The 16,126-nt window shown below is 43.1% G+C and overlaps 1 protein-coding gene across 3 annotated transcripts in view; it reads right to left on the bottom strand.

Moving 5' to 3' along the window:
• Positions 1-273: 273 nt before the first annotated feature.
• The window catches only part of SHQ1 (SHQ1, H/ACA ribonucleoprotein assembly factor), a 120,820-nt gene continuing 104,967 nt past the window's right edge, over positions 274-16,126 (bottom strand). For all 3 annotated transcript variants that reach the window (XM_084840351.1, XM_084840352.1, XM_084840353.1), the window contains one exon: positions 274-2,660. In XM_084840351.1, coding sequence (XP_084696477.1) covers positions 1,994-2,660 — 667 coding nt within the window. In that variant the 3' untranslated portion in view covers positions 274-1,993. The remainder of the gene's footprint in view (positions 2,661-16,126) is intronic.

The raw sequence follows: 16,126 nt of genomic DNA, 5'->3' as shown, positions 1-16,126 counted from the left end.
CCCTGAGTATTAGAAAGGAAGTGGGGGGAGGGAGACATGGAAAGGTCAAGCTCTAAATATGCTAGAACAAAGTAGCAATCTTCCCTCCATAAGAGGAGAGGCAATGCTTTGGACACAATAAAGAAAGTGATTTCATTAACACAGAAGTTGTCAGTTCCCAGAGAGAGACAGCTGTTCAGAGAAGAGACAAGCAAGCTCCCTCCTCAGCTGCCAGGCACAAAATGCAGGAGGGAGGGTGAAGAATGGGACACTTAACTTTGGCAATATGAGTTTCTTTAGAGCACCACAGTGCTTTGGCTGTGTACATGATATACCCCCATTTTTATTTTCAAATTTACAGAAACAGGGCACATTAAGAAAATGTTTGTGTCAGTTGCACTGTCTGCATAATTTATTATGCTTCAGCTAACCATGATGGAAACACATCATTAAATTCTTTAAAAAATGAAAGGATTCTGCACAAGTTTTAGAATGCTGAATTATATGCCAGGCATGAGACTTGCTCTGCCTACTGCTAGCAAACGAAGCTTAACTAGTACAGAATGAGAAGAAGGTAGGCTAATGGCTGCAACACGTGTCTAAAAGACAGAAAAATACCCTATAGGCTGAGCTCTGCCATTGAATTATGGCACACTGTTTGGTGAGCCACTGGAAGAGTTACAACTAAATGACATTTCCTGTCTTACAGACTTGCGCTCTAGCCACTAACCCACCTTTCCTCCATCTCAGCCACATGCTAGCAGCATAGTTGGAATAATGATAACATGAAACCAAAGATTCCTACTTACAGTGAAATGTATTTTGACTACTCCATTTACATGACTGAAAAACATAACCAAGTACAGCCACGTTTTACAAACAGGATGGATGCTATCCTATGCACTTACCTGGCAGCAAGGATGGGCAAACCTGTCAATTTAACTTTGTCAGTTTCAATTTTTTTTTCCAGTTTTGACTTCGTTCCATCCACATCAATTTGCAATTTATTTTAAAAAGTCAGCATGAAAATTCATATGCACTTTTGTGCTCACTTGTCCTAATATACACATTTTTGTGTGTGTAATTTTGCCAAATATATGCATTTTTAACCTGCAATTTCCCCCAACGTGATGCATTTTTGTACAATTTCCCCCCTAATATATGAATGTTTAATAGATGAACAGCACAGTAAAATTCAGAGGTATAACTCTGAATTATACCAAAGGATAACTTCATTTCAGTTCATGTTGGTTTAAGAAGTGTGAATTAGGTAAGTTCTCATCAAAATGTTAACTGAATATCCCTACCTGGCAGTGAGCCCACTGAACACATTAGGATTTAGTTCCAAGTAAAAAGACACGGGATCTGATTGCACTGGCAATTAATATTCTGAATATGCAACTGCTACTGAAAGATGAGTTTACTGGATGCAACTACCTGGAATCTACATGGTTATAGCTTATTGCTCTAAGTAGGCACACTGGACACCTCAAAATACTTAAAAGCAAATAAACAGGACCATAATGTATAGTCACATTTTAGAACCTGGGAAATTAGATTTTAAAATCAAACAGGCTTTTAAATTTAAACTTTCCCTATAAACAATTTACAGAATAGAAGCCAGCAACCTTCATCAATGTTTGATTATACTTTTGTAATACAACTAACCTTGTTGAATGATGTCACTTCAATAAATAACTCAAGATTATAGAATACTATACACTATATACTCTTCTATGATTCTATGAAGTCTCCTACATACAGGCATCAATATTTGACTATTCCACAGCGGGGCACTGACATTTCAAGCAAGAGCCAATTCAGCCTTGTCCATCATCTTTCATGAAGTCTCTTGATTAGGAATACAAAGAAAAACGGAAAATACAAATTTAAAAATGCATGCTACGTTGTCTCCATGTATTATTTGCTGAAGTGACACCTAACTGTTTAAATGAACCATAACAACAAGCAGCTCAAAGCCAATGCACCCCCAGCCTACCCTATTTACATTTGCTTAAGGAGCTTCATTTGATGTACCAAGAAACAGAAGAGTACAGGGCTTTGGAGTCACCTCCAAGAAATGTCTCTTTCCATTATGATCCGGTGGAAGTCCTTGAGGCTGAGTGATACAGCTTGTTCCCATCTCTTGTGAAGTGCTGCTGCTGCCGCCACTGCCACTTAAAGAAGGCAGACCTTCAGGCTGCTCTGTAAGCCTAACTGCAGTCTGCATTTGCTTTCCTAATTCCTCTATCAGTTCCCCGGGAACAGATGTAGATTGCAGAGAAGCCTTTGATTTTTCATTACTACCATCTAACGTCAAAGCGCCTGTGTCTCGCCTTAATCCATTACAGTCAATAAGTGAGGCTGTCCTCTCCTCTTGAAGTGTGCTTTGTGAAGGATTTATTTTCCCATCTTCACTGGCTGAGGACTCTTGTTCATCTGAATCGGAGTCTCCTGTCTCATATGATGAAGTGCTGCTTGAGTCTTCAGAGTCACTCGCCTCTCCTTCGAAGGGAGGCAGCTGCTGCTTAGAAACGTCTGCACCAGTGGCTTTTAACTCCTTTTCTTCCTCTCGAACAAGCAGCGCTGCTGCTTCCAGCTCATCTAGTTCCAAACCTAATTTGGCCTTACTCAGCTTGGCTTTCTGCACGCATTCGGCAAGGGCTGCCAACTTCTTTGACCTTTAAAAAAATGGGAGAGGGAGAGAACATACAAGACATTTCAGTACGCTCCGCTTGCCTCGCACAAGACATATAAACCAACTGACTTCAACGATCACAGATGTATAATTAAGCCATGATGAGCGCTCCCAATATTGGGATCACCCAAACTTAACAGTATATTCACAAAATGACTGTGTGCTCCATTTGCGCTTCTGTTCTTTAACCAGTGACTGATCCTAAAGAGGACTCTTCCTCTTATCCCATGCCTACTAAGACCCCTAAGTAAGCTTGGCAGTCCTGGGAAAAGTCAGGGGTGGACAACCATTTCAGGTGGAGGGCCACACTAGGGAACAGAGATTCCCTTGGAGGCTGTAGGGATGGGCAGGGTGGAGGTGGGTGGCGCCAGGAGAGGTGGCACCATGCATACACACACAACCCTCTCATAAACACAAAGAGATACCCTTCCTCCCACACACACTGGCACCCCATGCACACAGGCTCTCTCAGCACAGATACGCAGCCTCCTTCCCGTGACTGGGATTGGCAGAGGTCAGGGTTAAAACCCTTTTCCTCTCCATCCAGAGATCCTGATCAAGATTGCGGTTTCTCCACAGCTGTGCCATCAGCAGTGTGAAAATGGTGATCTTGGCTATATCAGGTCATTGGAGGGGAGGTTACAGCCTCTCTGCCCCCTCCTCAGTTATCCTGATCAAAATCACAGTTTCCCCGTTGCCACTTCCAGTGCCAGAACCATGATCTGTTCCCTGCTGCCCAACTGATGGCTGATGGATGGGACTCTTCTTATGGAATGATCCTCTTATGGATCTATAACTGATTAAAGAACAGGAAGCAGAGGGCAATACAGGAAGCAGAGAGCAATACTCACAATGGAGGTATGTACAAAGAGGGTCCCCACCCCCCTCAAAGCTCTGCCTTGGGACTGGTGCTTTTTAACTGGTTCAGTAACGATCTCAAGTTAGGACAGTGAGGTGGTGAAGTTTGCTGATAACAGCAAGACAAGACTGGGTCACTGGCATGATGCTGGCAATGGCACTCCCCATGTCCAACACTGTCTCCTGCTGCCTTCTGTCACTACACTGTGCCCACCAGTAGTTTTGCCTAGTAAACCGGCTCAACAGCCATCGCTGGATTAAAAAAAAAAATGTAGCCATAGGGTTCTGAAGAAACCAAAGGCAGCAAGGACAGGAAAAAAGGATGGGATGAAATCCAAAGGATGAACAAAAATAAAGATTTTATTGGTCCGCTGCGTTTCAAATCTAAAAGCTTCAGATCTCTTAAAAAGCACACCACTGTGTTCTCTAGCATGTTCCATGCTGTTTACATGCCCCAAAAGAAACATTTTAATTCAAACTGCGTTGGGCCAATAAAATCTTTATTCTTGTGCTCGCTTAGGATTTAGCTCCCTGAAGTCCTCCCCCCACCCCCCGTTCACTTTTGGTCACACTGGTTTTTAAACATGGTATTTGCTACAATTCTGTACAAACGTATTAGGGCTTCCCCTAAAAGGCAGCCTATAAATCTTTTAAACAAACAAAAGCAAAGGCTGTTAGATATGGAAAGAAATAGGGGCTGCATATTCCACCACACTCGTGAGGAAGGTACATAGCCTGCCACAATTAGCATCCTCCCACGTCGGCAGATCTACAGCACTGAACAAATGGCACATTTGTGTGATCTGTTGTGTACGTGAGATGATGTATGAGAGAAAAAGCTCCTTCTCATCAACTCCCTATCCAAATGAAGGGCAGTTGCTTGTTCAATTAAAAATAATGGGAATTATTAAGTGAAATAAATTAATGGCTTCGATAGCTAATTAACCATGGCACAGTAACTAATCTGCAACACTTAGATTAAGGGAGGCTTAATTGTAAGCGTGCGTGCTTGTGTGTATTATTTCCCTTAAACGCTGGAACGTATTCTATGCTGTTTGAATGCTTTTAAATAGTTTTATGGAGACTGAACTGAGTTGCAGATTTTTCAGAATATAAAGGTTTGCCTTATGCAGGATCAGATCAGCCCATTCAGATAGTCAGTACAGGGAAAGCTGTCTCACATCAGCTCTCTGGGATTTCAGGCAGTGGGAAGTACTCACGCTGCTACCTGAGATTCTTTAACTCAAAGTACAAGGAGTTGAACCTGGACCTCCTATATGTGCTCTGCTGCTGAGATACAACCTTTCCCTTAATAGTCTTATAATTGGGGTTGAACTATAACATTCTACTGGAACATGTTTTTAAGTTGTTGCATTGCTTCCTGAAACAAAGGCAATTTAGAAAGGGGTGAGAGCATAAAAAACGCCAACCAGTTGTCCCCATCCTTTCCACATACTTTTAAATAAAATTCCTTTAGGAGATTAAAAAAATGCACTGTGTGTTATACTGAGTAATTATCCCCCCTGGGAACTAGAATATAAAGATCTTTAAAATCATTCAGCTGAGAGAACAAGCACTTTAACTTTCGCCTCACAGGAGTTGTGTATTACATTATCAGCTGCTCGCTCTGGTGTCACTGTGTCATGCCTCGCAGGTTAGCAGGGTTTGGCAGAGGAAATGAAACCCAGTCAGTTACGGCAGGATTTATAGCAGACCCGCTGCTGCAGGAAGTGGTGAAAAGTTGATTGATAGCCTTAGACAAAATTCTACTGCAAAAAAACAGGATATATGTCTGCTATTTATACCTGGTTTCCCTTTCTTCCTTTCTCTCCTGCTTCATATCTCATGCAACTGTATTGCTTTTTTGTTCTCTTCTTTGTAAAAAAAAAAAAAAAAAGCTTTCTGGTAGAAAATGAATTTAATCTGCAAACATGGTGGGCATTTTTTTTCTATGCCCACTGCTTTATTACACATACCAGGACAGTTGATGTCTCTTAATTTTTGTCCTGTGGTAGTTTGTTGTTTTCAAATCACTCAGCCTCAAGGATCCAATTATTATCCCATTTATTTACAGCAAAATTCCTTCTGAACTAGCAAGTGCATATATAAGGTATCAGAAAGATACAGATGGCCTGGAAGCCCATAGTGTGTACAACCCAAAGAAATGGACACATTCCCTGAAATAAGGACTTAAGCACCTTTCTGCAATGCACATGCTTTTGGACTGCATACCTGTGAGGCTGGTCGATAATCAACCTGCCTTACCACAGGGGTTTGGACTAAACCGCCTTTGATTCCTTTTTGCAGCACTATGTTTTCAAGCAGGTGTGTTTCAGTTACTCATAGCTGTGCCCCATCTTTCTCTGAACCTACAACATGGAATAATTTACTTTAGAGCAGGTGCCATCTGTTCATATGTTACCCTAGAAGTTGGCTGCAGTAAACCTTGTGGTAGATTCTCACTTAGCATTAGTTAATTTCCTCTCTCTCTCTCTGATCAGCAAAGCAAACCTATAAACCTATTACCATGGCTTGGCACTATGGAAATGAACCCTGTGCTTGCACACACTTTTCTCCCCTTCTCTTTGCTCCACTTACTTATTTCCCAACATCCAAATTGGCAAACTAAAGTTTTTGCTTTCCCTGAAAAACAGGATTGCAAAACAGGTCTACAAACCATAATTTGTTGGTTTGGATGTTAATGGCAAACTGGTTCATATCCTGCTGATATATAAATAAAAAGCTTTCTTAAAAAACCGAAAGACATTCACCCCCTTGCAGGCAAATCTTCAGCTCTAATTGTACCCGTGCTCCTTTTTTCCTGACTGTATCAAAATTAAACTCATTTTCTTTCTAAAAGGGTTCATATCCTGCTTCCATTGGTACCAGTGCTTTCAGTTTCTGTCCCCCTTCCTACTTTCACCATTCAGTGACTGTTCCCTCTGGAGAAATCTTCCCTCTCTATCATAACTAACCCCATAATTCTCTATTGTCTCCCCTGAGCTGTACATACTCTCTATTCCTTTGAAGAAGACTAATAATATTCCCAAACTAAGCAATACTGTCCTTTTCCTGATGATTTATTTCATTACTCTTTGCACAGAAGTTCCAAAAATCAAGTTCCTTTGAGAAACAAATACATTTTGTTCAATTGCTGGCTGACAGTCAAACTTATAACCTGAAAAGGCTGTGCTTCTGTTCCATTCATCATTAAAGAGAATATTGCTACATTATGAAAAAAGTGTTTGAGACAGCAAGTTCATGTCTCCATGGCCATTAAGAAACAGGAAGTTCACGGAAGGGTCTGGTGGGGGTAGGATACCGATATTTTACAAAAGATAGGTAATAGAGAAAGAAATCTAACAATCCTGCTCCAATATCCCACATATCAGAAAGTGTCTTACATCTCTCAAAACCTTGTTTTAATTCCTTTGAGTGCATCTATCTACATTTGTACATTATAGCTCAAAACATAATGGCTTAGATCCAGACTATCTGTGGATAGAGTATCATCCAGAGGACCCTCCTGGTGGAGAAAGAGGGGGGAGGTGATCTTTATGCATTCCTCCCTTTCCCTTGCAGAATGTTGTGCTCCCCAAAAAGCTGGTCCTGCCCTGCAGAACAGTATGGGAGGTGGCACTGGGGGTGGTGCAATAGGAAAGGAGAATTAGCAAAGATCACTTTTTACCAGCACGAGTGTCTGTTGGCTCTCAGTCCTTTCCATGAATGGAAGGAACCCTTCTGTTTGTGGAAGGGACACTCTGGATCCAAGCCAGTGTCTTAGCCACTGCTAAATCTTCTTGCTTATGTCAACCAACAGCTGAAAACCCACATTAGCCACCTTTGCAATGGGATGGGAAAGGGCAGTATCTAGATCAAATTATATAGCAAGAACTGCTATTTTCTTGCTCAACACAGCAGTTAGTACTACTCTAGTTGGATTAGTACATGCTCTCAGGAGACCAGCAATTCCAGAGCTATATTTTACAAAGAACAAGAGCTGCCATTGAAAACTGCAGCCCCATAGAGCGGTCTCCTCTCTTTATAATGTTTAGTTCAACTTTCCCCACAGTTGGTCTTACAATGAATATTTTCTGTCCCCATTCCGCATTATTGGCTGTCACTGACAAGGGGCAGGGAAATGCACATTGTAAAGACATAGGGCAAATTTAATTAAACGTTACTACGGGAAAGCGGGGAGGAACTCTACACGGGACTGCCCTTTTCAGCAGCAGCCCACTGTTCTTTGTGGCATGCAGTTCCACTCTCAAACTCTGATGTGTTTTGCCTTAACTCCTCTAAAGACTGATACTTCTTTATTTTACTGGTGACAGAATAACTCTAGAAGAATGAATAAGTACATGATCCCAGATGGGATGAACCAGATACAGAAGACCGCAGCTTCCCTGCACTCTGATTTGAGACAAAGACCCTTCACTCATCAAGTAGGAAATGTTTAAAAGCGGAACAAAAATGTATTCTGGATTTTTCTCAGCTATAAAACCAGATTACATTCTGCAACTGGACGTGTACATTCCTTGGGTTTCTCCTGGCTCTTCCGGTCCAAGGCTGGTTGAAGCCTGTGAATGATTTTAACTTTGAGAGTGTGGCTTGCTTTGCTCTACATTGGCTACTATTACAGTATTTCAGTTCTATTTTATTCCTCATGGCCATAAATCATAACAAGTATTAAGAATAGAAATATAAGTAACAGAAAGCCAGTTATACAATCACTGCCAGCAGCACTGGGCAGATTTAAAAATACAAAGAGCCCCTCATAACAGAAGCCTTAAGACACCACACAATCATATTTCAAGAATCCAACTTATAGTATACTGGCCACTGTTTGTTTTGGTTTCTCTGTTAATATTAGCAAGCAAATATTCATTAAATCCTCAGAGATGGAACACCAGAATATATCATTCTCCTCAGCACAATTACAGTGCCATTAATTATAAGGAACATTTCCATATCATTCTAATAAAAACAGCAGAGGACATTTGTTGGAATCTTAAGAATGAGGGTTTCACTCAGTGGATTATAAAGTAGAGTAGTAAACGCCAGACAAACAAACAGTTTTACTTTGTCAGTAATAGGAGAGAGGAACTGATCACCGCTGACTTCTTCTATATAACTTATGAGTAAGTTAAACAAGTATATAGCCTTGCTTCACCCATTTATGTACTGACATACTACCTGTAAAAAAAGCCTTGTGGGAATGGATCTACTCTTCAAGCTGGTATTAAAATGCAAGATCTTTATTAACATCAACAATAAACAATCTAAACTGGTACTTGAAAGTTTTCCCCAAGGCCTTTCCCTATTAGTTGTTATCAAAAGTTGCTTTTAAATCTGCAAAAGTAGCTCCTAGACAGACCCTCCTTACATTTACATATTGGGCATGATTCACCCAAAGTTAGGAATTTTTACATCCCAGTGATTACAATGAGAAAAAGTTAAGCACATGCTTAATTCTCCCATTAAAATAAAAGAATCCTAATTGCTCAACTTTTGCTGGAATGTTGTTGTTGTTGTTCAGTCATTCAGTCGTGTCCGACTCTTCGTGACCCCATGGACCATAGCACGCCAGGCCTTCCTGTCCTGCGCTCACTCCCGGAGCGTGCTCAAGTTCATATTCATTGCATCCGTGATGCTATCTAGCCATCTCATCCTCTGCCGTCCCCTTCTCCTTTTGCCTTCAGTCTTTCCCAGCATCAGGGTCTTTTCCAGGGAGTTTTCTCTTCGCATTAGGTGGCCAAAATATTGGAGCTTCAGCTTCAGTATCTGTCCTTCCAATGAGCACTCAGGGTTGATTTCCTTTAGGATGGACTGATTTGACCTCCTTGCAGTCCAGGGCACTCGTAAGAGTCTTCTCCAGCACCACAGTTCGAAAGCATCAATTCTTCGGCGCTCAGCCTTCCTTATAGTCCAGCTCTCACAGCCATACATTACTACTGGGAAAACCATAGCTTTGATTAGACGGACCTTTGTCGGCAAGGTGATGTCTCTGCTTCTTACTATGCTGTCTAGGTTGGCCATAGCTTTCCTCCCAAGGAGCAAGCGTCTTTTAATTTCATGGCTACAGTCACCGTCTGCAGTGATCTTGGAGCCCAAGAAAGTAAAATCTCTCACTGCTTCCATTTCTTCCCCTTCTATATGCCAGGAAGTGATGGGGCCAGATGCCATGATCTTCGTTTTTTTAATGCTGAGTTTCAAACCAGCTTTTAAACTCTCCTCTTTCACCCTCAACAAGAGGCTCTTTAGATCCTCTTCGCTTTCTGCCATTAGGGTGGTATCGTCTGCATATCGGAGGTTATTGATAATTCTCCCAGCAATCTTAATTCCGACCTCTGATTCATCCAACCCGGCATTTCTCATGATGTACTCTGCATATAAGTTAAATAAGCAGGGTGACAATATGCAGCCTTGTCGTACTCCTTTCCCAATTTTGAACCAATCGGTTGTTCCATGTCTGGTTCTTACTGTTGCTTCTTGACCCTCGTACAGGTTTCTCAGGAGACAGGTAAGGTGGTCTGGTACTCCCATCACTTTAAGAATTTGCCACAGTTTGTTGTGATCCACACAATCAAAGGCTTTAGCGTAGTCAATGAAGCAGAAATAGACGTTTTTCTGGAATTCTCTTGCTTTCTCCATGATGCAGCGAATGTTGGCGATTTGATCTCTAGTTCCTCTGCCTCTTCTAAACCCAGCTTGTACTTCCGGTAGTTCTCGGTTCGCATACTGCTGAAGCCTAGCTTGTAGGATTTTGAGCATCACCTTGCTGGCATGTGAAATGAGCGCAATTGTGCGGTAGTTTGAACACTCTTTGGCGTTGCCCTTCTTTGGAATTGGAATGTAAACTGACCTTTTCCAGTCTTGTGGCCACTGTTGAGTGTTCCAGATTTGTTAGCATATTGAATGCAGCACTTTAACAGCATCATCTTTTAGGATTTTAAATAGCTCGGCTGGAATACTGTCATCTCCGCTAGCTTTGTTGTTACTAATGCTTCCTAAGGCCCACTTGACTTCACTCTCGAGGATGTCCGGCTCAAGTTCAGTGACCGCACTATCATGGCTATCAGGGACATTCAGATCTTTCCTGTATAGTTCTTCTGTGTATTCTTGCCACCTCTTCTTAATCTCATCTGCTTCTGTTAGGTCCCTGCCTTCTTTGTCCTTTATCATGCCCGTCTTTGCACAAAACGTTCCCTTGAGATCTCCAATTTTCTTGAAGAGATCTCTAGTCTTTCCCATTCTGTTGTTTTCCTCGATTTCTTTGCATTGTTCATTTAAGAAGGCCTTCTTGTCTCTCCTTGCTATTCTCTGGAACTCTGCATTCAGTTGGATATATCTTCCCCTTTCTCCCTTGCTTTTCGCTTCCCTTCTTTCGTGAGCTACTTGTAAAGCCTCATCAGACAGCCACTTGGCTTTCTTGCATTTCTTTTTCTTTGGGATGGATTTCGTTGCTGCCTCCTGAACAATGTTACGGACCTCCGTCCATAGTTCCTCAGGCACTCTGTCTATCAGGTCTAATCCCTGAAATCTATTCCTCACCTCCACTGTATATTCATCAGGGATATGATTTAGGTCATACCTGAACAGTTTAGTGGTTTTCCCGACGTTCTTCAATTTAAGCCAAAATTTTGCAAGAAGCAGCTCATGATCTGAGCCACAGTCAGCTCCAGGTCTTGTTTTTACTGACTGTATGGAGCTTCTCCATCTTTGGCTGCAAAGGACATAATCAATCTGATTTCGATATTGACCATCTGGTGATGTCCATGTGTACAGTCGCCTCTTGTGCTGTTGGAAAAGAGTGTTTGCTATTATCTGCATGTTCTCTTGGCAAAACTCTATTAGCTTTTGTCCTGCTTCATTTTGTGCACCAAGGCCATGCCTGCCTGTTATCCCGGTGATTTCTTGACTTCCTACTTTAGCATTCCAATCCCCTATGATGAAGAGGACATCTTTTTTTGGTGTTAGTTCTAGAAGGTGTTGTAGGTCTTCACAGAACTGATCAACCTCAGCTTCTTCGGCCTCAGTGGTTGGGGCATAGACTTGAATTACTGTGATGTTGAATGGTTTGCCTTGGATTCGTACTGAGATAATTCTATCGTTTTTGAGATTGTACCCCAGTACTGCTTTTCCCACCCTTTTGTTGACTATGAGTGCTACTCCATTTCTTCTAAGGGATTCTTGCCCACAATAGTAGATATGATGGTCACCTGAATTAAATTCGCCCATGCCTGTCCATTTTAGTTCGCTGATTCCCAAGATGTCGATGTTCAATCTTGCCCTCTCATGTTTGACCACCTCCAGCTTACCTTGATTCATTGATCTGACATTCCAGGTTGCTGGAATGTGCCCAGTGCTTATTAGGTAAGAAAAAACAGAACAATTGACCACGGTTGAGCAATCTGACCTAACTCTTGCTGGCTTTATAAGAATACATCTGTTAGTACAATATGAAGTTCATGTTTCAATTTTCATACACCCCTGCTAATCACGTTGCCTCGATATGAGTGTGTACCAAATTCCAGCTTTTATCTATTGTGGAAGCAACCTAACAATATTGAATAGTCTGCTGATGCCCACCTGCAGGTAGAAGGAGGGTGTGAAAAACAGAAATGTTCTTACTGTTAATTTTTGTTCTCGGAACTCCACTGAAGGCATTCCTTCACTTTGGGATGGCACCTCCTTCTGGACCATGCAGACAGAGTCGACTTGTCGCTTCTTCAGGGGGAGGAGCCACCCTGCCCTCCCAGACTGGATTAGTAGAGCAGAGGAAAACCCCTCAACCTCACAACTAAAGGAAGAAAAAGTAAACCTATGCCAGTGGCATAAAAATATGAACATGATCAACTTCAAAACAAGTTTAAAAAACCAACCAACCAACCAACCATGGCAAGAATTCCAGGCAGCAATAGGAAACAGCCCAGGAATCCCTGCCTACCTCCCCACATGTGAGGCGGTGGCAGAAGCTGTAACCAGCCCAAAGTCTTCCTCCATAACAGAATAATATGCTGGGCCCCTAGCAGGGCGGGCAGAATGCCCTCTGTGGACCTCTGAGAACAAAAATTCACGGCAAGAAAATTTCTGTTTTCTCCAGAGCTCCACGGAGGGCATTCCTTCACTTCGGTACGTAACAAAGCAGTACATCAACAGAGCAGGGAAAAGGTGAACGTTCAATGCGCCAGCACCTTTTGCACCACTTTGCACTGAAAGCAGCGTCTGCCAAAAAAAACAATGTCAGTTTTGTAACGCTTAACAAACGTATGAACTGATGCCCATGTGGCTGCCTTACATATGTCCAGGGTGGGAAAATCTCCCTTAAAATTGGCAGATGCTGATGCCCCCCCACCTCAGGGGATGAGCAATGATCCCCCCGCCCCGCCCCAAGGTAGGTCCTTCCCTAAAGTTTGATAGGCCAGCACAATGCATTCTTTCAACCATCTAGAAATGGAAGATTTTGACACCTTAGCCCCAATGTCTTGGAGTCAAAGGAAATGAACAAAGAGCCAGAAACCGTGTGGGTAGCGGTCCTATCTAAATAGAGCCTCAATGCCGTTCTCACATCTAATTTATGCCAACTCTGTTCCTTTGGATGTAGTGGCTTAGGTCAGAATGACGGAAATTTCCTGGGATCGATGGAAAGTGGAATTAACCTTAGGGATGCCTGGTACATCATGAAAAATAGACAATTGTAGATCAGCCAAGAGGGCTCATAACTCTGAAACTCTCTTCGCTGAAGTTATAGCCACCCAAAGTAATGTTTTAAGAGTGAGCGACTTAAAAGAACACATGACCATGGGTTTAAATGGACTACCCATCAGTGCTGTAAGAACCCAGTTCAGGTGCCAGATAGGAAAGCAATATACAACTGTGGGATTAAGAAGTGCCACCCCTTTTAAGAACCTTTTGAGATGTAGGTGTGATGAAATGGGAGGACTCCCTTCACATTCCAGAACACTGCTAAGTGCAGCCACTTGCCTCTTAATTGTACTTGTACTCAGGCCCTTATCCAGCCCTGCTGGAGAAAACCCAATACCTCTTGTACCCCTATAGGGGCCAGAGACCTATCATTCTTCTGACACCAAACCAAAAAAGCCTTCCAAGTGGTACTATAGACTCTATTAGTAGAACTTCGTCTACAAGACAGAAGGGTCTTAAGAACAGACTCCTGGTACCCCAGGTTCAACAGCCACTGCCTTTCAACCTCCAGGCTGTTAGTCGGAAGAGGTCTGGATGAGGGTGCAGCACAGGACCCTGGAGAAGCAGATCCTTCCTGCTGGGCAGTTGCCACAGATCCCACATCTACATGTTTATCAGTTCCAGAAACCATGGATGCCTGGGCCAATATGGAGCCACCAGGATGACTTCCACTGAAGTTCCTCGAATTCTGTGTATCACCTTGGGAAGAAATGCTATTGGGGGAAAGGTGTATGGTAGCCCTTCTGGCCATGATTTCACAACAGCATCTGTGCCTGCTGCTGCGTGACATGGAAACCCTGACAAGAAGGTGGGAACCTGTGCATTGTGTGGTGTGGTGTGGTGGACAGAGCCATTGATGGTTTTCCGAACCTTTTGGTCAGGATCTGAAAGATTTGAGGGTTGAGAACCCATATGAATTCCTTGAGAGCTGTCCGACTCAACCACTCTGCTGTAAGATTGGACACTCCCACTAGATGTTCCATTGAGATGGACTTGAGGGAGCTTTAGGAGCTTCCTGGCCAAGTTGTTCAAAGATGAGGATTTCATCCCTCCCTGTTTGCTGACATAGGCTTTTGCCGTGGTACTGTCCATCCTGACCACGGCATGGCTGCCCAACAGGGATGAACGAAATGTGAGAAGTCCTAGGAAAATGGCCTGAAATTCCAGGCAATTGATGCTGCAACACTTCTCCTTGTCAGACCAGATCCCCTGCATGACTTTGCTCCCCAGGTGGGCCCCCCATCCAAATAGGCTGGCACTCGTGGTGAGTACTTTCCAAACTGGAACCTTCAGGGAGCCACCTTTCTCTAATCTTAGTGGCTCCATCCACCACTTCAGATCTAACTTGAGATGTGAAGGTACCTGGACCCAGATGTGAGATAACTGTGCTATCAAGGCCTGGAATGGGAGAAGGTGGTGTTGAAGCAGCCTTACCCAGGACACCAGTTCCTGACAAGACACCAGCAGACCTAGGAGCTTGGCTAAGTCCATGAGGTCTGTCCACTTTGCTGCCATCATAGTTGACAAGCAGTTCTGAATCTTGACATGTTTCTCCTCTGATAAGAACATCCTGAACTTCCTTGTGTCTAGCAGGACCCCTAAATGAGTCAGCTGCAGATGACTTTTCTCCATATTGACCACAAAGCTGTGGTGATGCAGGAACGACACCGTGGTCTGTATGTCCATCAGGCATTTGTTTCTTGAAGGAGACCGGATCAAGACATTGTCCAGATAAGGGTGGATCAATACCCCTCGGGTTCTGAGCTGAACCACGAGAGCTATCAACGCCTTGGGTAAACACCCTTGGTGCAGAGGTCAGGCCAAAGGACAGTGCTTGATACTGGAAATGGCAATTGTCTTAACGAAACCTCAAGACGAGTCCTTTATCGGAATGTGCAGATATGCCTCTGACAGGTCAACTGAAGTAAGGAACTCTGCGTGTTCCAAAGCTTCCACAATTGATCAGAGTGTTTCCATTTTGAAGTGCATCTTGGGGATATGCTTATGACCGCATTTTTCTTGGGAATTAAGAAAAAATGGAGTAGACCCCAGATTGGATGTCAGTCTGAGGAACTGGCTCTATTGCCTTGATAGTTAGGAGATGTTCTATGGCTCTCAAGAATGTCTTGTGCTTTACTGGGTTCTTTGCCCTGGGAGAAAGAATGAACTTCTCCCTGGGCTGAAAAGAGAATTTCAGGGCATAGCCCCAAGCTATAGTCCCCCTGACCCATCTGTCTGAGAAGACAGTGATCCACGTTGGGACAAAATGCATCAGCCAACCTGCTATGTGCTGACTAGGGGGAAGACTGTTGGTGTCAAAGAGTGGTGTTTCTTCCCATCCTTAATGGTGGAGGAAGGATAGCTGGAAGACTGGGTTTTCCCTGAAGATCTAGATGAATGATTCCACTTATTCTTGAAATCACCTGAGGAATGGGTTTTCTGTGTGGCCTTGTTATGTCAAAAGGAAGACTGCTACCTGGGCTTATGGTCCTCCTTTTTATTGGTTGGTAAGACCTTTTCCTTGTCAACACTGCCTCCAGCAGACTGCCAAGAAGTCTGGCTCCTTCCAAGGTAGAATTAGCAAACGTGGATTGTGATTCAAAGTCTGCATCCCAATGACGTAGCTAATTGTTCCTTCTGGCCAGGGAATTGGATACCATGGCTCTAGCATTGAATTGTAGAGCATCTAGAGCCGAATCTGCAAGGAGAGCAGCTGTATATGCAATGTTCTTGAGACCATCCTTTGAAGATTTTGGTGTGGACTCTGCCCCTGCCATATCCTCTCCCTATAGATAAACTGCTCAGAGAAAAAGGAATTGGTAGCTAATGCCCCGAAGGCTGCAGGAGAGCATTCAAAATCCCAGTGGAGTGCTGCCTCCACAT

Source organism: Heloderma suspectum, chromosome 2 (assembly GCF_057233095.1).
Source record: "Heloderma suspectum isolate Gila_16-S chromosome 2, 16-S_ref, whole genome shotgun sequence".
NCBI lineage: Eukaryota > Metazoa > Chordata > Lepidosauria > Squamata > Helodermatidae > Heloderma > Heloderma suspectum.
The sequence above is the reverse complement of the archived record's forward strand: the minus strand, read 5'-3'. Positions and strand labels throughout refer to the sequence as shown.